This window comes from Octopus bimaculoides, chromosome 1, assembly GCF_001194135.2.
Source record: "Octopus bimaculoides isolate UCB-OBI-ISO-001 chromosome 1, ASM119413v2, whole genome shotgun sequence".
NCBI classification, from domain to species: Eukaryota; Metazoa; Mollusca; class Cephalopoda; order Octopoda; family Octopodidae; genus Octopus; species Octopus bimaculoides.
This window is the reverse complement of record NC_068981.1, coordinates 78,690,920-78,714,956: the sequence shown is the minus strand read 5'-3', so window position 1 is coordinate 78,714,956 and position 24,037 is coordinate 78,690,920. Positions and strand designations below refer to the sequence as shown.

At 35.1% G+C, this 24,037-nt stretch overlaps 1 protein-coding gene across 3 annotated transcripts; it reads right to left on the bottom strand.

The window, feature by feature from the left end:
• Positions 1 to 10,313: 10,313 nt before the first annotated feature.
• On the bottom strand, positions 10,314 to 16,580 carry LOC106880642 (uncharacterized). Of its 3 annotated transcripts, none has more exons than XM_052967584.1 (2): positions 16,443 to 16,580; positions 10,314 to 13,131 (listed from the first exon to the last, which is right to left on the bottom strand). In XM_052967584.1, the coding sequence occupies exon 2, from the start codon at positions 13,097 to 13,099 to the stop codon at positions 10,631 to 10,633; it is 2,469 nt and encodes an 822-aa protein (XP_052823544.1). In that variant the 5' UTR covers positions 13,100 to 13,131; positions 16,443 to 16,580; the 3' UTR covers positions 10,314 to 10,630. The 3 variants fall into 3 exon arrangements, with proteins under 3 accessions (XP_052823544.1, XP_052823549.1, XP_052823542.1); XM_052967589.1 differs by having other exon boundaries at positions 16,479 to 16,580; XM_052967582.1 differs by lacking the exon at positions 16,443 to 16,580 and adding an exon at positions 15,151 to 15,300.
• Positions 16,581 to 24,037: the final 7,457 nt, after the last annotated feature.

Sequence of the window (24,037 nt, the reverse complement as noted above, 5' to 3'; positions counted from 1 at the left end):
CTCACGTGTCATTTACTGACTCTTTCTATCTGCTGTAATAACTCACACATGTATCACTCACATACACACTTTTCTTTGTATGACGGCCTGTCTTTGATTATGTTCTTATATGTCGCATTCACACTCACACACAGACATACATCTTTAACGCTACAATAAATATCTCTGTTATTCATCTAATACGGTTGTGGTCTTTCATTACTGGTCATCTATGTTATCGTCGCATAACATATCATGTATATCATCTTTGATATATATTTGTATGTTCGACCGTGTGACACGTTTAAATAAAAGGAGTCCTCTGTTTTTCCATTCGTCACCATTTCTCCTTTTATGAGTTCGCACGGTCGTCCCTTACATATACATATACGCATATATGCACGGTGACATATGCACATACATATATAGTATATCTTTATACATCATCATCGTCATCATTGTTATCGTTATCGTTTTCACGTCTGCTTTTCTGTGCTTAGATGGGTTGAACGAAACTTTACCACGCCTCTTATAACATAGAGATACGGCACACCTATTCTGGAAACGAGGACACACACAGCAAAAATATGTATGTGTGTGTGTTGCCTTGTAATCTTCATTGATAATTCTATAGTTATCCATACTTCAGCCTAATATTTTACATCAAGGTCTCAAGAGTAAGTAATATTCTTGAAGAAAAAAGCATGTAACTCTGAACCAGAAATTAGAATTTAGAGGCTAGTACTTCGGTGTTGAATTTGTATAGAATATAACGTTAAAAAGCAAGCAATTTCGGACATACGCAAATGCACGTTGATGTAAATTCTAAATAATCAACCGTTGGTGCAAAGAGAAGTTTGAGAATTGTAAAAGGTGAAAATTTCGAAAGACAGTGAGTAAATGATTTCTTCATGGTGTAGAAATTCAACGTGTTACTTTCAACACATTAACTCAGATTTTAAATAACATCTAAAATATGTTTTTAGTCTTTTTATTGAATATGAATTAGTTACATTATACAAAATATGTATAAGTTTATATATAATCACATTATACAAAAGGCGAGTTACTTGACACTGCTTCTTAGCAAAAGAAAAAAAAAGCTTTTTATTGAATATGAATTAGTCACATTATTAGTGAGATACTTGACATTGCTTCTTAGCTACAAGATCTTGATTGCGTGGTTGAATGCCAGAGAGTGCACAACGTAAGTCCTTTTCAACGTTCAGCCTGTTTCTGTACTTAGTCTTGATAGCAACGAGGGTACTTGATCCAGAACGTTTCAAGATCCATTTCTTTGAAGTCTTCCTTAGCTGGGGAGTTGAACTTCAGCTCAAGAAACTCCTCTTGCACTTCGTCAAAAAACATCAGTCACTTCACACTGAAATGGATTCCTGTTGAATTTCCAAGCTTCACGCTTTTCGTCTATAACTGGGAAGTATCTGATAAATTCTGTTTTCAAGACAGTTGGATGAGTGATTATTTATTTCTTGAACTCAGAATCAAAGCTACCATGAATGAGAGCAGAATCTAAGTAACTAAAACTGGCTATATTTCCCTGCTGAATTCGACATTTCCAGAGATCGAGTTTGGCCATGAAGGTATGAATGGTGTCGTGGTGCGTGAGAATATTGATGTTTTCCCCTTGTAGTTTAAGGTCGAGAGCATACAACGCTTCGAAGACGTCTACCAGGTAAGCTAGAGATAGCTGAAATCTTTCAGACTGGAACTTGTCATGGAGATTTGCCTTCGGTTACAAATCTAAAAATATTGCTACTTCTTCTTGTAGTTCATAGAGCCGTCCAAGCATGTCTCCTTTGATAGCCATCGTGTGAAAAAGCAATGTTTCATGTTCAGATTCCACATCTTTACACAACAGTTTGAGAAGACGACTGTTTAAGGTTCCACCTTTAACAAAGTTGACAACCTTCTCATTTCAGAAGGTAAGGTTCTGGATGCTAAGGCTTCACGATGAAGTATGCAGTGTGTACTTACAACAGATGGATTTTTTGTTTCACCCTAGTAATGAATCCAGACTGCAGACCAAGCATGGTTGGAGCTCCATCAGTGCACACCCCTGCCAGCGAATCCCACGAAAGTTGGTTTTCCTGAAAGAAGTTTGATATATCACGAAAAATAGTTGTTGCTGTCACCGTAGGGTGACAGAACAACATTTCATCTTTTACACAGTTGCTTGACACAAAGCGAGCTCATACCAGCAGCTGAAAACACTGAGCGATGCCAGCCGTTTCGTCACACTAGATGGTAAAAGCAGGAGAATCTCTTACTTGGTCGAGAATTTGATCTTTGATGCCTTGAGACAATTCGTCGATCCTTCCATTGACTGTATCGTTTGATAGTGAAATCTAGGAAAGCTTGTTTGCATTATCTTTCCCCAAAACGAGTTCTGCTGTACGGAGCAAACTTGGTTTTATGAGAGACTCTTCAACGTTATGGCTCTTCTTGCTCTTTGCAATCAACATGGCGATCTCATAGGAAGCCTCAACAACCATTGAAGTTTGTTGCCGAAATGCCCCACTACCGTCCAACTTAGCTTGCTTCAAGGAATGGCTTTTGTTTCAAAGACTACCTTGGACTTGTCTGCAAGAGCAGGATGTGTTGTCCACTTTTTGAGGGACACGAATCCAAATCGAATATATTCAAGATACTTTCATTTCTTTGCACTCATTGCGAATTATTTGGTGTGCAGTAGACAACACAAATATGTGAACAAAAAATAAGGCACGTGTGAGGTAATGTCAAGGCCCAAGCTAGAACGCTTAGAGTAAAATGTTCTGAAAAAAAAAATATTGGCATAAAAGTTAAATTAAAGGAAAAGTTATACGAAAAATTTGTACTATAAAATATTGTATTTATTTGTACGAAAATATATAAAAAAAAGGTTTCTTTAAAAAAGAATATTTTGCATTGGTTTTAGTTTCACCTACTACTTTCTGTAATATTTAAATCTGAATTTTAGTTTAACATTTGGCTTTATATTATAATATTTTTCTTACAAAAAAAAATTACTATATTTTTAACATAAACATTTAATATTAAAAATTTTGGTTTTATTGTTAATTTTTTTATTTTTCCAATCTGTTTTAATTCATTTTCGAGACTTTATAGTAGAACTATTACATAATCTTTGGTTTATTTCCTATTTTTAAATATATCATACTTTTCATCTCGCTAAAATTTTAAAATAGTTTTCAATTTTTAAAATTCAGTTAATATTTCTTGGTATGCTACTATAATGATTTGATAATATTTCAGCATGTCTCTTGATTTTTAAGAATCACATTATTTTATATATATGAAAACTGTGGATTAAACTTGTTTATAATCTATTAACTGAAAAAGATGTTTGTCTTTACACGATAATATCTAAGCTTTATACCAGTGGTTCTTAACCTGAGTTTTGTTGTAACAAAAAAAAAAACACAAACAAAAAAAGCAAAATAATTACAAAATAAAGGTAAATGTTAAAGCTACAGTTGAGAATTAGTAAGGGTTTTGAGGGATACGAAGGGGTTGGGACAATAAGTACAGAAAATGTCAAGTGACGCTTAGGTAGTAGAATAAGAAAACTAAAGGTATAAGGCGATACTTTTGCATTTTTTCATAAACTTCTCATTATTTGACCATGCTCTCGTTAAAAGAATAACAAATATAATTAGAGAAATTTCTGTTTTTTTCTCAAGGGCTCGCCCCATCCCCTTTGGTATTTGCTGACGCTCCCCAGGTTAAGAACCACTGGCTTATACAATCCACTTCTAGAGTAAAATTTATAAATTATTGTCTTTGTTTAGTTAGTTTAGTCATTACACCTCGCTCACCACTTCGGTGGGCGCTAGGCATAACAACTACTTAAAAGGAAGGTACTACAAAAAAAAAAAAAAAATTGAAAAAAGAGCGGGTTGAGTTTCAAGAACAACTATTAGTTTTAAGCATTCTCACACGATTGTCAACTTGCTGCATTGTTTGTATAACCCAGGCGCTAACGCTCCATACAAGTTAATAACCGGCACATTTTATCTGAACCCGTATTACTCAAGACACTTAATAAATCAGAAACCGTGTAGCATGTTACAAACTTTGTTGTCGAAATTTATTGTCATTTTGACCTTATATGGTTTATTGGACTTTGTACGGATTCAAAAATAGGCACAAGATTTGGACATGTACTGATTGATCTTATAGGACTTCAATCATCATTTCAGACACATACTTATTAAGAAGATGGCCTGGCCAAAGTTATTCCTTTGACATCACCGTAGAAACAGTTGCTAAAGCATTGCTAGATTTCTTGACATAGCACTCATGGGGTCTATCACAATTGATCGAGTCACTCTTATTCAAGAAATTTCCACAATTGGCTGACTGCTTTTGAACTCGTGTTACTGCTTATCATTTAGCTGCAAACGGAGTGGTGGAGCGTTTCTACCGTCAGTTCAAAGCAGTTCTTAAAACCCAATCAAAGCCCATTATGTAGTGTTAAGATAATCAAATGTACTCCAGTAAAAATTGCCTTACTGTACCTCCATTAAATTAACAGGCTAGGATGTATATAATTGTATTGTGTCTGGGGAGAGTCATTCTCCTTTAGTGCCTTTTACAGAACAGACGTGTTTTTCTGCTATTTTCGTTTAATTGTAGGTTTTTCCCTTTTGGGATTATCGTTGTTTTTTTAATTGTTATACAACTTTTGCTGTTTCCTGTGTCGTTTGGACACATTGCCTGCTTTAGCAGGTTCGTTTTTTTGTGCGAATTCCCCCTGCTTAGAGCGGATTGTGTTCCTTTGTGGAATCTTTTTTACACAATCAGTACAACCAAAAGCACCCTTCTACTTATCAACCCACTACAGTCTGACGACTCGAAAAAAAGCAAGGGGGAGCCAACCAGCACCGTGATGAAACAACCCATCAACCTACCACAAACTGACAACCCGAAGGAAGACAGAAGGAGGTCAATCAGCACCACAACGAAACAACCCATCAACCCACCACAGACTGACAACCCGAAAGAAAAAAAAAGGAGTCGACCAACACCACGATGAAACAACCTTATTAACCCACTACAAACTGACAACCCGAAAGAAAAAAATCAACCAGCATCACGATAAAGCAGCCCACATCAAAGGTGTCACAGAGGGAAGCGAGGACCCCAAAAAGGACACCATAAAGGAGCCACCACCAATCTTGTTCGAGGAGAGCGACGACGGATGGACAACGGTCAGAAAGAGAGGAGAAATGAAAGGTACCCCCCTAGTATCCATAAAAAATAACACCAAAGACGACCAAAAACCTGCATCCACACACACAAACCACAAACATTCTACTCAGTTACCACAAACAAAGAACCCATCAAAAAAACAAAGTCAGCCCAAAACTTGCATTCACACCATACACACATACGAAACACAAACAACCAACTAATTTGCCCCAAACAAAGCCACATATAATTCATTCACACAACATCCGGAAAAAAACTACTCTCGCTAAACACACACAGAAATTCACGTTACCCCATATTCAGCCCCTCCACAGTCAAACACCAGGGAACTCAAAAGACAATGCAATGTTTCTTTTCGTCAATTGTTACACGTTATTTAATCATATGTTGATTCAGCCCATTTTGTCGGCCCTGTACTGTGAATGAAAGTGTATGCCTTGTTACAAGAGTGAGATGATTGAATGTGAGTACCAGTGATCCTAAAAGATCAAAAGACAATGCGACATTCCTTTTTCATCAGTTGTTACACGCTATCTAGTGATGATGCGTGGTTTGTGGGGTCCCTGTGTCCATCACTCCATTTTAATCATTTCCATTCTTTCACTATCCATACGCTATTTTGACCCCCATGTCTTGTCTGTCCTGTATTATTCCTTCTGTATACTAACCTTTCATGGTGAATAAAGAATAAGTGCCTCTTACTGGGAAAAAAAATTAACAAGCTAGTTTATTCTTTTCTACTCTAGGCACAAGGCCCGAAATTTGGGGGGGGGGGAGGGGGCCAATTGATTAGATCGACCCAGTATGTAACTGGTACTTAATTTATCGACCCCGAAAGGATGAAAGGCAAAGTCGACCTCGGCGGAATTTGAACTCAGAACGTAATGACAGACGAAATGTCGACGTGCTAACGTTTCTGTTAGCTCGCTGCCTTTAACAGGCTAGTTTATTGCGAGTAATTGTTCTATATTACTAGTTGATCTCTTACAATTTGTGCATCAACCGCTGATAAATTCGTCCTCACACTGAGACACATCGAAGCATTGATTGGTCACATGTATATATTTGAAATGATTCCGTACAAAAACCTGCTTCTGGTTGCTTACATTGTTCCATTCAAGTCTACATAAAACTCACTAGTATTTTATATGTAAATATACACGAGTGAAGGGAGAATTAGTAAACCAACTGAACCAAACTTATACTGAAAACTAATGGACAATTTATTACTACATCCACTTTATTGGTTCTCGAATATCTTTACTTCGTATGAGAAGACTACTTTTGAAAAAAAAAAAAAAAAAAAAAAAAAAATCAAACGTGTTCATTGACCTGTTAAATTTGTTATTGCATCAGAAAGTAATCTTTATCAATTGCTTTTATCGAGAAAAGCAATCTACAATAGAGAGTCCCGCATAAAAATGTTATCTTGTTAAAGAAAAAATTTAATTAAACGGATCTTTTGTTAAACATATACGATGTATTACACTTTTATTTCATTGACAAACTTATGATAAAGGAGGGTTAGTAACATGACAAACATCCTTTTTGACCAATTATGATACACGTTCATAATCCTGGCGCCTTTAACCCTTGGTCAACCAGAGAAAATTTATGTCACTAATTACCAACTGGGTCCAATATTTTTCTTTTAATTAAATTTTATTCAAACTACCACTATTTCTTAGCTACATTATATATGCTATCAGATGAATGAATAATTACTGTTTCTCACAAATTTTAATAAAAAAATTACAGCTTACAAAATATATTACAAATTTTAAAAAATTAGAAAAATACAGAATTACAGATCTTCATGGCAGTGAATGCAGACAACATTGGAATGTTCTTGGCAAACATGGATATTACAATTCTTACATGTAATACAAGTTTTGCTGTGTTTTTTGGGCCACACAAATAACATCTTCCTTTTTCTTTGGTTGAGGAATCTCAAATGAGGCTGAAGATCGTTTTCTTTTCTTGTTTGGTTGAGAAATGTTAGCGGAGCTAGAAACTGTTTGTCATATTCTTGTCTAGCCTTAACTCCAGCAAGTTCCTTTCTTAATTGAATTAGGCACTGTCTTCTTTTATCCTTGAAACTTTGCAAAGTGAAGCTGTTGAACAACAATGAAAGCATTCACTGCACTTATATGGATCATGTTATAGAATATAAACATAGGCCGACTTCGAGTCATTCTTTTGCAAGTGTATGTCCTTACCATCTTATCTAGGGTATCTACTATTGTTTTGTTGTAACATGTAATAACTTCAAGTTCCTTTTCAGCACTTTTTGAATCAATTGAAAGCTGAAAGTGCATTGTACTCATAAGTATAACGACATTATTTTTCTTGAGACAATAAGATAAGATCGTAGAATCCTTTTGAAATCCAAATATTGTGCAGTTGATTTCTTTTTCTTTTCGATTTGTGAAAGGATTTGGAAGTTCAACTATGTTCTTTCTAATTGTTCCATCTAAAGTAGTTTTTTTTTTGCTAAGCAGCTTTCGAGCTAATCCTAGACTTGTAAAGAAAAAAAAAAAAAAGAAAAAAAAAATTATCACAAGTTATATTGCGACCAGTATTTTCAAGTTCTTTTACTAGGTCTTCAACAACTCTTGAACCTCGATTTGTTTTTTCCCCTTTTACTAGGTCTTTTCCAGTGTAGATTTGCATTTTCCAGGCAGATGTTTCACTATCACATATTGCCCAAATTTTAATTCCAGATGTCCCTAGTTTCGAAGGCATATATACCCAGAATGGGAAAAGCTCTCTGAATGAAACTAATTATCATCAACTATCATGCATGAACTTGGAACATATCCATCTTGCAAATTCTGATTCCACATTTCAAATACTTCTCTTATGGATTCCAATTTATCATCACATCTTTTTTCTTCTTGCACTAGCATCATCAAAATGCAATACTTGTAAAATCTGTTGAAATCTTCCCCGGCTTATAATTTTGTTGAATATTGGGCGGCCATCTTCTTGACTCCATTAACTATGTGACATTTTCATGCTTAGATTTATAAAAACCTATAAGAATAATCAGTACAATAAATTTCTTTAGTTCAGAGTGATCAGTTTCTTTCCTTTGTAAACAGAAAGGAAATTGTAAACCCGACCTTCAACATTTGTTCATTTGCGAATTACTTCAAGAAGATTTTGGCGCATAAAGATAGCAAAACACGCTTCAATGCTATCGCAAAATCTTTTAGCAAAACGGGATGGTCCACATTCTTGACGCACAGTATTACTGCTGCCTGAATAAGAGGATTAGAATGCCAAACAGCTTGTCTGTCTCTAGAAACATATTGCTCATTCATAATTGTATTTGTGTATCTTCGTCTGATGACACAGAACCTAAACTGTCCAGCACACAATCACTTTCACCATCATCTTCAAAGCAATAGAAGGAATCACTACTATCTTCTTCCCATTCTTCATCTAATTTCAATAACCTTTTCGATGTTTGGTCTTCACGAAAGTTTTCACGTCTAGGCATACCAGAAAGCACAACTGAACTATATGAAACTTGATAGCAGACTAAAGGCAGATATTGCTCTCCCACATATTTATACTCTCCTCAAAGTTGATGCAATATATTGCAAGAATAGCGTCATTACATAGAAATATTGCATCACCCTATAACCTAGCAGATTGAAGGTGATGCAATACCACACAAATTTACAGGAATATTTTCATAACTTTTCCTTATTTTCTCTGAAATTCAGCAAATAGATTGAATACAATTTTATCTATTTTATATCTGATAAATAGCTAGGAAAATAATATTTGATACTGCTTTTATTCTGTTTTGAATGACAAGAATTTCTGAATCTAATTCGAGGGTCCTCTAGTTTTTATAAACATATGGAAAATTTCCCTTTTGACAAATAAAAGAGAGGTGAGAAAAAATAAGAATCACAAGAAATCAGCAGAATCAGTAGGAAACAGTAGGAAAAAGCAACTGAAAAAAACTGAAATGGGTCCAAAGGTTAAGCCAGAACGTTGCCCCTTGTGTAAACAAAGGATAGCGTTCTAGCTGAGAAACTTACTTCTTGCAATTACATCATTTACACAACGCCAGCATTAATAGCATTGTTGTCTGGCGAATTCATATCAATCAGTGTGGAACTCTCGCAAACAGATACTCACTCGCAAGCATATGCATTTTAACTTTTGCATGCTTTAACGAAAAAGAAATTGTCTCAGAATCTTATTTCTGTATATTTCTCTTTATGATGTTCTGTCTTACTTGACTATCCCAACGCGTATTCTCGAACCAGACTCACTGAATTTTATTGCATTCAGCTAAGTTACAGTTTGTGAACTTGCTTGCATTGCATCTAGACATGGTTATAAAATCTGGTTTCACCACACATTTCATGTTTGGCATTTACTATTGTTATCATCTAGCAGAAGTTTTTACATTATCATTCTGCCTGAAAATGGTTCGCACTATTTACCACTAGTGGCTCCTTTGACAAACATGTTTGACAATTTAATCAGAGACCTAAAAACAAATCAACGTTACTATGAAGATTTAGAAATTCCCTTTCATGTCTATATATAAAAAAATAAACTGTCGCTAAATTGCGCTCTTGCTTGAAGCATAGGAGAATAACACTATTATCAGGTGCTCTTTATGAAGTATTAATTACTCAGTTACAAATTACATTTGTAAGAATTAAACGTGGTTTCTAATAGTAATTTCTGAAATATATGCTTTGCATTTAATCACGCTAGATATTTTTTCTGTGAAACAAGACATATATTTTGAGTGCGCAAAATTATGCAACGTTCTGATGATTAGTCTCGTTTATAAACATTAGATTAGACTGAAAACACCAAGTTTAAAAACACAATACCGTAAAATGTATATTACTTGTCTACTAACTAAATAGTGTGCGATTAAGCCAACAGCGTTTTTGAATGCGGTTTCACAATCGCTACACTTGGAAACTGAAACTAAGTCAGACACACATTTTGGCGAGAACCTAGCTTTGCTTTTTTTCCGCCAAATTTAAGGTAGAATATCTTTTCTTTCCTTTTTTTTTTTTTTTTTTTTTTTTTTAATTTCCATTCATCTATCATCATTATAGACGAGCCTGAAATTAGAAAATAGCAGCATAATATCCTTCAAACCTCACTATACAGTCTTAAACAAAAACCCATTGGACGATGTAGCTCTACATTTCAAGACAGACGGAATGGTCTCAACAAATATGTTTTTGATAAGATGTCTACTTGACCAGGGCTGATCCAGGGTTAAATAACAACAAAGCAAAATTCAATTGGAAACCAAATTGCTCGTAAATGTATTTAAGCGGGAAATTATGAACTGACAGATCCACTCTTCCTAGATTTGATACTTATGTTCATAAAGCCTCACTATATATTTTTTTCTTCACATCTAACAACCCAGCTCCCAACAGTTGTTTTCTATGTATGGAACTTCACTGGAAATGGAATTCCAAAAACCTGACAAAGAGAAGACGTCTGTTATTACGAAATCGCTTTCATTCTCGATACCTGATGTTTCAATTGTAGGGGCAGAGATTGTAAAGCAATCATTAACCTCTTTATTAGAGTTAAATGTTGAACTATCGTTCATAACACAAACCGGTTCATAATAACGATTGTTATTACTGACAAGGTCGAAATTATCATTTCCGTCATATATCAAAGATGACTGTATTATATTAGTCAATTCAGAATCATCATTTGCTTGTAATATTTCAAAACCGTCGCTATCAATATTGTTTGATATATTAAACGAATGGTTTGGCAATGTATAATTTTTTATAAAACAATTGTCTGATGATATTGATGTAGCTGCATAAGGATTTGAATTTCTGATATGATGCTTGCAGTTAAAGCACTCTGTATAACCTTTAAGGAAATCAATAGAACCATCAGACTTATAGTGAATATAATTATATGTATGATTATTTGCATTATTTTTCTCATTCATTTGGCAATCAATGCTGCAAGTTTTGTGATAGGTATTCAGTTTCTTTTTGCAAGGTTTTGTTGAAACCGTTTCCAGCATTTTCGCTGCCTCTTTGGAATTCGTTGTTCGATGACGTATGCATTCTGCAGAATTTTTATATGTTTTGCTAGTGTCTGTCTTGGAAGCTGAAAAAGTACCTTGGCATATTTTGTGTCGAGAAATATTACGAACGTTCAATAATTTCTCATTCAGATTTTTTATCTTTTTATGTTTTACGTTATCAAACACTTCATCTGTCGGAATATTTTTATCAGAGAGACTTTGATCTTTTGATAAAATTCGAGTTCTTGACGTACCGTGTAAATTTCTATGTTCTAACGCATTTAAATTATTCCTACGGTTTACAGGTTTCTTCCTTTTTGCTTTATTCCTTTGCACACCGTGTACGTTTTCGGCAAGTAATTTGCTTGGACAAGAAAAACGATTATTTTGTTTGGGGATGTCACTTAAAATTTTCCTGTAGTTGGATTTTGATTTCTTGTTTTTTCCTTGTGCAACCATTTTTTTATCTGCTGTTGTCGATTTTTGCAAGGCCTTGTAATTTTTCTCCACTAGTTTCTTTGAAACTGGTTTTGCCTTTTTAGTCCATAAATCGGGTAGAGTACTTTTCACTTGCTGAACACCACAAGAGCAGATGTTATTTACAGGGTTCTCTTTAAATAATTGCGTAACTTTAACGGCTTTTGATTTTGCCAGATAGTGTGACGGACATATATTTCGTTTTGGTGATATCGATTCAAAATCACATCCGCTCTCAGAGTGTGCTTTTCCATTTAATTCCGGTATTCTGTTATATCTGAAGTCTGTATGAAAACATTGCTTCGTCTCTTTCAGAGAATTTCTTTTTTCCCAAGTGTTGTAAGATTTATCCTTGTCACGTTTTGACTGACTTTCAATATTTAAAGATTCTTCATCGATATTCTCATCAGGTTGATTAAGAAATTGTGCGTGTTGAAATGATCTCACCTCGTCTTGGGAAATCAAATTTGTTCCATTGCTTGCAACAGATAGTTTCATATCTACTTCCAAAGAACCGAGAGGTTTATTCATTCTGTCAAAAGTGTTTGGATCAAACGGAAAAATATATGCAATACTACTGTTTGGCATCTGTGGATTATACAGATTAAATGAATCACTCTCATTAAATTCTTTTTTTAAAATGCTATTTGGAATATCTGTCATGGGTATTGAATTCGTAGAACCACAAGTTTCGCCTATTTCTGTCGAATTATCATTAACTCTCTTTGATTTGGACAAGTTTAGTGGCAGAGAATTTGGTTCATGCAAGATATTTTCAAAGTTTGTTTCGCTGGTTAATTCTTTATCGTGAGAATAAATATTCGAATTATAAGATACTATGTTACGATCATCACAAATAAATAATCGCTCGGCCTGCAATGGAATACCTTTTTTGTTTAGACTACTAGTATATCTGAATTCAGAAGGAATCTCATTATTCCTCATAGAATTAAAATCCCATCCACTTGGTTTTGAATCATTATGAGAAAATATCACTGAAGAACTTGTTGGACATAATTCATTCAAATGGGATTCTTTCATAAGAGGCACAGAATCCTTAACCTCCAAATCTCCAGATTGCTCATTAAAAATATGAACTTGACTGGATGTCTGAGTGTTTTGAACAGACGGGTAGCCAGTAATTAAAGGGATGGTGTCTACGAAAAACATAGCGAACTTGTTACTGAGAACTGGCTCATTTGGAAAACTCGGATTAATTCCTGGCGGAAAAGAGTTAAAACCATAACTGTTCGGCATTATATTCAACATATCACAGGAATTAGAATCAGTTCCAATATGTTCTAATTTTTTAGTGTAGTAATCAAAGAGAACTTGTCGATCATCAGCCATAATCAATTGTTGGTAAAAAAACTTACACTCATCTGAAAAATAGTAAAATGTTTAAAAATCAATTTTTCAAAATTACAAATCATTCAAACGCTTTTCTTTATTCTTCTGATTTAAGTATACTAACAACCACAAATTTGGAGGACATACACGATTAAACAGCAGTATTGTACTCCTATTTCATCTTTGTCGAAAGAATAAGAGTAAAGATGACCCCGGTGAAGTAGGAACTTAGAAAGCAAAGAGCCAGAATAAATATAGCAAAGCATTGTCTAAATTTCAATATAGCACAGTTTATTGTTTTAAATAAGAAAACATTAGCTTATATAATTCGACTATTAAAAAGACTGGAATACCATTGATCCCAAGGTTTATTCGACTAGGATTGATCTGGAGAGAAGTAAAAAGAAAAAAAAACTAGCAAAATTCTTCGAAGACGTTTAACTTGAAGGTAGAAAATATAAAACTCAGTTATAGTTTATTCTGAAACAGCATTGATTTGCTCCAAGTTTGCCCAGATAAACAAACCGATGGCATGCTGCCAATCGCCCAAACATCTAGGTATGGATCACAAAAGAATCGATTTCCTAGCGTTCGACCGGTGTTCCAGGTGCATCTACCCCACCTTAAAAAAAAAAAAATTGTGAATCATAAACATTTACATTGCGAAGTAGTAAAAGTAGAGCAGCCTGTAAAATATATAAGAGCGTAAATTTAATTTCTTTAAGCAATATAACTGCGAATTTCGAAAATTCTTTATAGTTATCACGTAACTATTGAGACTTGAACTAATATCAGTTAATTCGTCATGTAACGTGTTAAAAAACAATACCGTAAAATGTATATTACTTGTCTACTAACTAAAATGTTTCTTGTAACTGAAGTTCAATTCCTGATTGTAGTTATTTCACTTACCAAATACTCTTAGGAAAGACAAGAATGTAACCGCCTATTTTCCCCCCTTCGAAATCCATTGGGCTGAACAATACATTTATGCATGATATGAATGGAAAATTGTTTCTCCTAATGCAAAAGTTACAGTAAAAAGTGAAAAAAAAAACCCTTATTTTCTTTGAAGTATATGTAACTATCAAATAGTTATCCGCTAATGATTTCAAAGAAATTAGAAATACATTTAAAATTTCTGATGAATCGTGAGATATTCTGAGTTAGATTTAGCTTGTGTCGAGTATTATTGGTGCATAATTTTACACTGAAGGCAGCGAGCTGGCAGAAACGTTAGCACGCCGGGCGAAATGCTTAGTAATATTTCGTCTACCGTTACGTTCTGAGTTCAAATTCCGCCGAAGTCGACTTTGCCTTTCATCCTTTCTGGGTCGATAAATTAAGTAGCAGTTGCGTACTGGGGTCGATCTAATCGACTGTCTCCTCCCCTAAAATTTCAGGCCTTGTACCGAGAATAGAAAAGATTTTACATAGAAGCCCTGTTGATAAGTTAAGGTGCAGTCACAATATCGTTTCCAATAAAATTCCTTGCGAACTACCACATTTTTTCAGAATATTTTCACTGTAGCATATCTACCCTACAGCTTGCAAGACAATATCTAAATTCCACTGTAATTTTCGTTTTAAAATATAATTATAGCCAACATGAGATATCCAGACATGTCCGTTTTCCAACATTACTCTTTGTTTTGAGACACTGGGTTCTGATGATCTGAAAGAATGCTTCAGGACTGTAATTTGTTTCTTTTTTTTTTTTAATTAAAAAAAAAGTCTTCGTAAATATCTTCCAGCTTGATTTCGTATGCTTTAAAAGACAGTTTTGCTACAATTCTTTTAGATTTTAGAATTTTCAGCTTCGATTTAAAGTATTTTAACTTAGACTTCGTATAAACCAACACGTACAATTCAAGTGATTAGCCGTGTGGCTTTATATATATATATATATAGTAATTTTAATAATATATAATTTAATATTTTTTTCATAAAATGATTTAAAGTATAATGATGATTAGTATTCTCATACATTAAAAGCAAACATATGTAAATTGAGAAGTTTTCCTGTCTTGATTTTTTAAAAATTTGCTCACCGTAATCCAACATCATAACAGACGGCTATTGTAACACAGCAGAAAAAACACTTAAAACAGGCATATTTTCAAAATTTTCCAGTAACTTTTAGAACACAAATCATATAGTTTTTTTCTTCATTAGTATAATAGTATTCCTTCCTCATATTCATCAAAATAAACAAAACATGACCAAAACTATAACCTATTTTCTTGGGTTCAAGCCGGCAAACAATAAATTTTACCGTAAAATATATTTAAATGAATTGCATACGGATTTCTTTACAAAAAAATTAAACTTTTAAAAGAAAAAGCAAAGGACTCAACTTTCTTTCTTCTTTTCTTTGCCATACACGATTTATTTCCAAGCATACACAAAAGTCAATACATTTGAAACTTAGGTAATTAATTGATACTAGTTCAAGCCCCAATAGATCATGTGAGAATTATTTTTATTTATGTATTATCAGTTATCATTCAGGACGTGTTCATTTCCTAGAAAGGGTTAAGTTGATTAAATTAAGTAACTTATTTGTATTGTTAAGTTGCTTTTGGACACATGACTTGTGTTTAATATTCAAATGTAATTTTTCAGAATCCTCATTGATATTAACACAACATTGATGCTAATTATAAGATCGGAATATTAAATCTGTAAAAATTCCACCGAGGTCGACTTTGCTTTTCATCCTTTCAGGGTCGATAAAATAAGTACCAGTTAAAGACTGAGAATCGATGTAATCGACTTCCCCCTTTCCCCTTAAATTACTGGCCTTGTGCCAGAATTTGAAACCAATATTGAATTAGCAAGACTTTTGAAACAAGTCCATTGTAGACTAGTTTTAATGCTTTGAACGTGAAAGGCTGAGTTCAAATTTATGAGAATGTAGAAAGTGCTAGTTTGTGTCTAAATTACTGTACACTTTAAAAGTTGGTACGATATTCCAGGAATAGCTGAAACTCACAGAGAAACGGTTTTTGCTCTCTATGAAAGGTAAATGTAATAAATAAATAATAATAAAATCAAGATATCTAATAAAGTCGTGCCCTTTAAAAGAGCAACGATTAAATACAGTTAAATAATATGATTTCAAATTCACTGTCAATAATCAAGGAAGAAAATTGGATAAAAAAATCTGAACTTCTATAACTATCGTTTATACATATGTGCTTGCATGTTTGTCTTATTCATTTAAAACCAAATACTGCATAAGCCTCATATACAGTCTTATGAATTATAAGGTTAAATGTACTCTTTATGTATATATAAATAAAATATTTTTCATATGATAGGAAGTTTAAATAAGACCTACATTGAAAGAATTCTGCTTTCCAAATTATCAGCTTACCTCTGTCCGCTGCATTTTCTACGTTGAAATAATACTGAAATTCTAAATTTATGTTTTTTTTTTGAATACCAACTACTGTTCAATCTGAATTTAATAAATTCTTGGTATTTAACTGGAGGAGTTTTGGGTAGCAATAAACATTGGTAGGCTGGTTTTACTTTCTTTAAATGAGCCAATCGTTAAATTCAATAATTGTTAACACCAATTGCTGACTTGAAGGATATGTCCTTTTTTTTTTGTTTTCAAATATAAGTTGTCTTATTAACATATTTGACTGTCTCGTCTGCCGTTACGTTCTGAGTTCAAAATCCGCCGAGGTCGACTTTGCCTTTCATCCTTTCGGGGTCGATTAAATAAGTACCAGTTACGCACTGAGGTCGGTGTAATCAACTTATCCCTTTATCTGTCCTTGTTTGTCCCCTACTGTGTTTAACCCCCTGTGGGGAATAAAGAAATAAATATATTTGACTGTCTTAAGGCGGCGAGCTGGCAGAATCGTTAGCACGCCGGGCGAAATGCCTAGCGGTATTTCGTCTGTCGTTGCGTTCTGAGTTCAAATTCCGCCGAGGTCGACTTTGCCTTTCATCATTTCCGGATCGATAAAATAAGTACTATTTGAGTACTGGTGTCAATGTAATCAACTTACACCCTTATCCAAAATTGCTGGCTTTGTACCAAAGTTTGAAATCAACGTATTTGACTGTCTTATTTACATTCAACAAATATGAGATATGTGAAACAGCTAATACAACATAAATGTTATACCAACACTTAACAAAAAAAAAAAAAACATTCTAGACAGAGAATTGCTGTTGGGTTGGTTTTTTTCTTTTTTTTTTTTTCCTGTTGATGTGTTAATTTATTTCTCTTGTCTCCATTTTGTTTATTTGCTCCGCTGCTTTAGTTTTGTACCGAAAGACAAGAACATTTTGGAAAACGAACAGTTTCAATTGACTTGCTGCGAGGAGTGAACAACTGACCGTTTCGAATATTTTTTGGTCAACAGCATTGACCTCCGACGATTTTACTGTTTTACTCGTTTCAGCCATGCGGCTGCGCAAAATTGAGAAATAAAACTTAATAAGGCACGTCGAACAAACTAGATGTTGGATTACTGATTTAAAAGCATATCAAGTAAAAATGATTAGTCATCTTACTGTTCAATTACGGTATCGCAGACCTTCGCTGAGGGGGTACGGTACAACACCAAATAAGGATGTGCTCTTTCGCCTGTGAGCTTCGGGCTATATGGCTGTGGTTTAAGAAGTTTGTTCCCCAACCACATTGTTTCTAATTCAATCCTACTGCGTGGAAACTTGGGCAAGTGTTTTCTATTATAGGTTCGGGCCGAGTAAAGCTTTGTTTCTGGATTTGATATACGGAGACTGAAAGAAGACCGTCGTGTGTGTGTGTGTGTGTGTGCGTGCGTGCGTACGTGCGCGTGTATATGTGTGTGTGAGTGTGTATATAAATATATGTGTATGTATATATATATATATATGTATATGTATGTGTGTGAGAGCGACTTTGCGAATGTCCCCTCCCATCTCCGTTTGGCAATCAATGTTGGGTTGTTTACGTCCCTGAAACAAAGCGGTTTGGAATCAGAAATCGATAGAATAAGTACCATGGTTTAAAAAATATAAATAATAGGGATATAATAGCTCTTTCAGACATATCCATGATCACTCAGACAACCACTGTCACTAACTATGCTGATGATACAAAATTATAACAGGCAATAGAGAACTCAAACGATGTCACAAGCTATATGCAATATACAAGCAGGCTGAAGATAATAACATGCAGTTTAATGCTGGAAAATTTCAAGCATTGCGCTATCAGCTCATAAATGCAGCCTGCATATATAGGACTCAAATGGACTGCAATCCCAGAGTCACAGACAGTGAGAGATTTAGGGATCAGTAGGTATAAAAAAGATTTTTTAAAATTAAAAATAATTAAAAAAATACCAGCTACATCTTCCTCGTTTCAAGGAATGAGAAAGCAATATAAATTAATCCATTGATAATTTTTACAAGTTTGTTTTCAGGAAAACATTTTTTTCTAAACAACAACGGCAGTAACATGCAGATAATTGGCAGGATGGATACTAAGATCCTTCAAGACCAAGATGTCATGTTCATCCTGTGGAGGACCTTTGTTGTCAGCCGGCTGAACTATTGTTCTCAGCTGTGGTCAAACATAGTGCTAAACTAACAGTGAAGGTTGAAAAAGTCCAACGTCACTACACTAAAAAGATTGAGACAGTGTAGCAGATGCACTACTGGGAGAGGCTGAAAAAACTATGACTTCATTCCTTGGAGCGAAGGCGAACAGATATGTAAAAATCTATATATGGAAAATTCTGGAAGAGCTAGTACCTAATTTCGGCACCGAGTGTTATATGAATTTCCAAACTGGACGCCATTCACCCCACCCCACAAGGTTCTTCCCACTCTATCTAAAATTGGGACTAAGTACTGCAATAGCTTAGGGTTCAAAAGTCCACAGCTTTTCAATACCCCGCCAAAAAAGTAAATCAAGAAACCTTCATAATGTGGACTGGATGTCATCAAAAAGGAACTAAACATTTCCCGCTCCACAATATTGGATGAACCAACAGCCCGACAAGAAGTACAGATGTAGGAACAGTGTCAAACTTCATTACATACCAAATGGACCAACAACAAAGACAAAAAGCACACACAGAAATGGTGATATACAATCCCACCACCATGAAAAAATCAGCCAAAGAAGAATGATATGTAAAAATACAAAATCACGGTGGTGCTTCAGGCGCATGGTTAAAACGAGTATATATATATATATATATATATATATAACCCTATTGATATGCTCTTTGAAATGTTACCTCTCTTTTTCTTTTTTTGAAATTCGTGGAGAGGGAGGTACTCAGTTACATCGATCCCAGTGCTCAGCTGGTACTTATTTTATCGATCCTGAAATCAATGAAAGACAAGTTCCATTTGAACTCAGAACGTAGAGAGCCGGAAGAAATGTCGCTAAGCCTTTTGTCCAATGCGATAGCGAGTCTGTTGGTGCACCGCCTTTCCTTGCGGCAATGTTATTTAATCACTAAAAATAGCTTACATCTATCGTTTGCCTAAACATATTTACGATCTCATGGGTATTGAAATTCTTCTAATTCCATTATGGTTTGTACTTCCACATGTATACAAACATCAGTTTATTCGTCTGAATCAACATTTCTTCTCAGGGGATTTTCTCATTTCTCACAATCACTTGAAATGGGGTGTTGAACTACTCTTCTTTCCTGCAAGCCCTCACTTCCTGTTGAACAGAGGGAAAAAGAAAAGGAAGAGTGGCGTACTAACGCAATTATTTGCTATCGTGAGCACTGTGTGTGAGTATTTGGATGAAACCGAGACGGTTGACACCTTTCACGAAGTCTTATTCGCTATGTAAAAAAGAGAATTTGGTTTCTGCTCTACAAAACCGAACTGATGGACTTAGAAGTAATTAATTGTCAAGTAATTAACTGATTCTTTACGTAGGAACCAGGTCTCGCATTTCTGGACAGGGTACAAACATTTTTAAACCGACTCCAATATTAGAAATTTTTCTTTCAAATATTATTGTTTTTCATCTATACTGTATGCTCGTTGAAAGAGTGCCGCCAAATGTGACTTTTGCCGACATTCTCAGACTCGCGAGGTCATTGAAAGTGATGTCCATTTTAAAATTCTTGAAGATGACGCTTGTGGGGATACTGCAAGTAGCGTTAGAGAACCAAAGTGTTTTAGTTTGGAGAGAAATGTTTAGTGCAAAGTTTGGTTGGTAAGACACAACAAAGGTTGTGAGCTGAGGAGTCCCAGTTCATTCGGGTTGATCGGAGAGGAGGTAGTACACTGCTTATTTGGTTGTAAGAGTAGTACCTGGAGAAGAGACGGGAAAAAAAGGAAACTGTGGCTGTAAGTTTCGTCACTGGATAATAAATTTATTTTTTATTCGAATGAAAATAAAGTTAATACAAATAAGCCTCTTTTTGAACAGTTAAATTTTATTTCAATGGAAAAATAATGTTCCTTCAGTTAGAAAATTTAGAAAATCCCGGAAATCAAACAATGTGTCTGTAGGGCTAGTAAGAGTTGACATGTTAAAAAGTGAATCTTTGTTAAACAAGCGGTTTATATTAGCAGCGGTAGAAACCATTACAGAAGCGATAGAAGAAGCAAAGAGGGAAAAGAGTGTGTCTGTGGGCTTGCAGTTGCAGTAGTTAGAGTGAATTATTGTCAATCAGGCGAACGACAGCTTTTGATTAGATGTAGCCTAAAACAGTTATATAGGCAGCAGCTGCTCCGCCTCAGACATGTGAGCAGTACTTTAATACGGGTCACACCCATGCTCCGTAGAGGGCCATCAGTTGTCTCAAACTGAAATGTTTTCTGACACTAATTAAGATATCTAGCTGTACAGTTTTTAGCATGCTTACAGATTTGTCGTCGCCTTAAAAGATTGCAAGAGCTGGTGAGCTCTAGTATCTGTAATGAGTTTATAAATTTTAGTTGTGTTGTTCAATAGGGATGGTAAGGCTTGACGATGATTTTCTTTGATAAATAATGACTATTTTCCGGTCATGATAACAAAATACAACGTTTCATTTTCGATATTTAAAAATTTATTGATAATATCTAATAATAATAATTTTCTGAAAAAAAGCACAAGGCCAACTATTTTTGGGTTGGTGATGTGGGAGGGAGGAACAAATTGATACATACGACGCATGTATTTAACAGGTACTTTATATTATCTATGCGTAATTGAGACTCAGAACACAAAGAGCCGGAGAAGTACTGCAAGGCATTTAGTCCGACTCTGTAACGATTCCGCTAGCTCAGTATCATATAATGATAATTATGAAAATATAAGTGATATCTTAATTCGAACGATGAATTATTTCTTAAACCTAGTTATTTTTCTTTATGCAGCTTGTGGAAAGAGTTTGATTTTGAGCTACAAATATTAATCCTTCCGTTACCTTCTTCAAAACGCCTTTTTATAGCCACTTCTCAGATTCAATACTTCTTATTTCTTCTCTGTCCATGTAACGTCTTGTTTTTCCACAATTTTCTTTGTCTCTTCCTCATTTTTTTTTTCACATCATCACTTATGGTTTACATACATTGCGGCAGGCCTTCTTGTATGACTTCATTTATTAATTTCTCATTGATTATTCTAATATACTTAACTAAATTGTTTTCCTCACTCTCAACACATTCAGTTATGCTTTGTTGGTCTCTGCCTCTTTCTTTCTCGGGGACATATATTAATTTTATATCACCCTAGGAATGGTTATAACCGGTTCAGCGTTTAGTTTTTTCTTGTCTTCCTGTCCATTTTCTTTTCTTTTTTTTAGCAACTTTTCTTTCTGTCTGTCTACTATACATATACCGTACCTTACAAGTAACATTACCCATGAATTTATAACTATCATTGTGCTGTCTCCATTGATTTTTTAGTATGTCTGTAGCATTCTTTTCGGCTGATATATTTCATGTCGTTATGAAGTATTTTATCTACTTCCCAGATAAAGAGGCATTTGTATGCTTTCATTCAGGTCAATCACTTTGGTAACTTCTCTGGAGGTCAACACCAATCCACCTCTCCTTGCTACTTTTCCCACTTTTCAGTTTCAGTTGACAATAATTCTTCAAACTAAATTCTATTTTTTGTTTTTTTTTTATTTGCAGCCTGGCATCGATGTAACCGACTAATGCCTTCTCCCTAAAAATTGTGACACTTGTGGCATAATTTGAAACCATTATTATTATTATTATTATTATTATTATTATTATTATTATTATTGTTGTTGTTGCCTTTGCACAGCTTCCAACGCTGGAGCCGTTCACTACCAGTAAACTAAGGTAACACCTCTTATTTTTCGAGCATCTTCCAAAGTATTCGAGCGGTTCCAAGCAGTGCTGTTTTCTGCAAGTGCTCCACCCTTATTGCAGCCCCTATTTGTTCCATGTACTTCTCAAGATTTTTGCTCACTGTTCCCAGGGCTCCGACAGTTATTGGTACTACTACCACCTTTTTTCATCGACCACAACTGCTTAACCTCCCAAGCTAACTTGACCTTTTGATCCAGTAGCCTTGAACTCCATCTGGTCCCGGGGCCTTCCAGTTGCTCATATTTTTGCTGATTTCCTTTACTTCCTTAACTGAAACGACTAGTCTTGCCTGTTTTGGACAGACTACTGTTTATTTCAGCTCTTGCAGCCATTCAGCATCGTTCTTGTGCTCCTTGTCTTTGCTCCAGATGTCACTTCAAAACCTTTGACTTTCGCTGTTATTTGGTATCAATTTTTCATCTGTACACTCTCCATTTATTTCTTTATAGAATCTCTTCTGATCTACTCTGAATAACCTATTCTGGTGGTAACCCTTCATTCTTTGGTCGAATCTTACCACCTTTGCTTTCTTTGAAACGAGGCGCTGTTTCAGTTCCTCCATTACCACTCTCAGGCCCTTTCTTTCAATATTATACTTCCTTTTCAGCGTCCTGTATTTTTGTTCGCTTTTAAGCTCCACTTTCTCTTTTCGGTTTAACACAGAAATTTCCATCGAGAGTAGTTGGGCCTCAGATTTCTGTGCTATCAGAATAGTAGTAAGTTATAGTAGTAGCAGCTGCAGCATATTATTTTTATTTTTATTTTCATCATTATCACCATCACCACCACTACTATTGTTATCATCTTTATTACTATTTTCAGTTATTATTAAAAGATTTTATTAAATGTTCTTTATTCTCAACTTTGGTCTTGTACTTGAGATAATAATAAATATGTGGTTGTTGAAGGAAATAGTTGGAATATGAGTAGCAGCTTGGTGAATAGATCAAATTCTACAGGTCTATAAACAGGTTCGGCAGATGGTGAGGCGGTCAGCCATAGGGACAAAAGAATCTTTGCACCCTTTGGGTCAACAGTGACCACTGAGAGCGCTGACCTTGGCCTTGAAAAGAAGGTGATCTGTGTAGGGTACATAGGTAAACTGTGGACGGCTAAAACTAGACTTATCTCTAGCATTAACTATAATCCTGTCTATGTAAGACCCGATTAATCCGCCGTGATTAGTCCAAGTCTACATTGGCACGCTCAGATTATCAAATCTGAATCGATCTACCAGCCTAAATCGCTTCAGCAGATCGACAAGGCGGGACTCACATTTCCTATCGTTCGAGCCTACGCTATCCAGGCGTGCATCGAGAATAGTGTTAAAAATCTCCTAACAAAACTAGTGTCTTTGACGTCGCCAGAAAATTCTCCAGACGTTGATAAAACTCATTCCGTTTGCCTAGTGTGTTAGGCGCGTAAATACCAACCAACCTGAAGGCCTTACCTCTATGTCAGATCTAGAACGACCGACTCGCCTTCTGGGTCCACGAAGATTGTACGAGTCTGCAGAGCCAAGTTTTTCCGGAGTAAAACTACAACCCCTCCCTTCCCTCCCATCCGACTAGGAGACATGATATTCTCATAGCCATTCAGGAGAGTTGAGAAAGCCTGCAG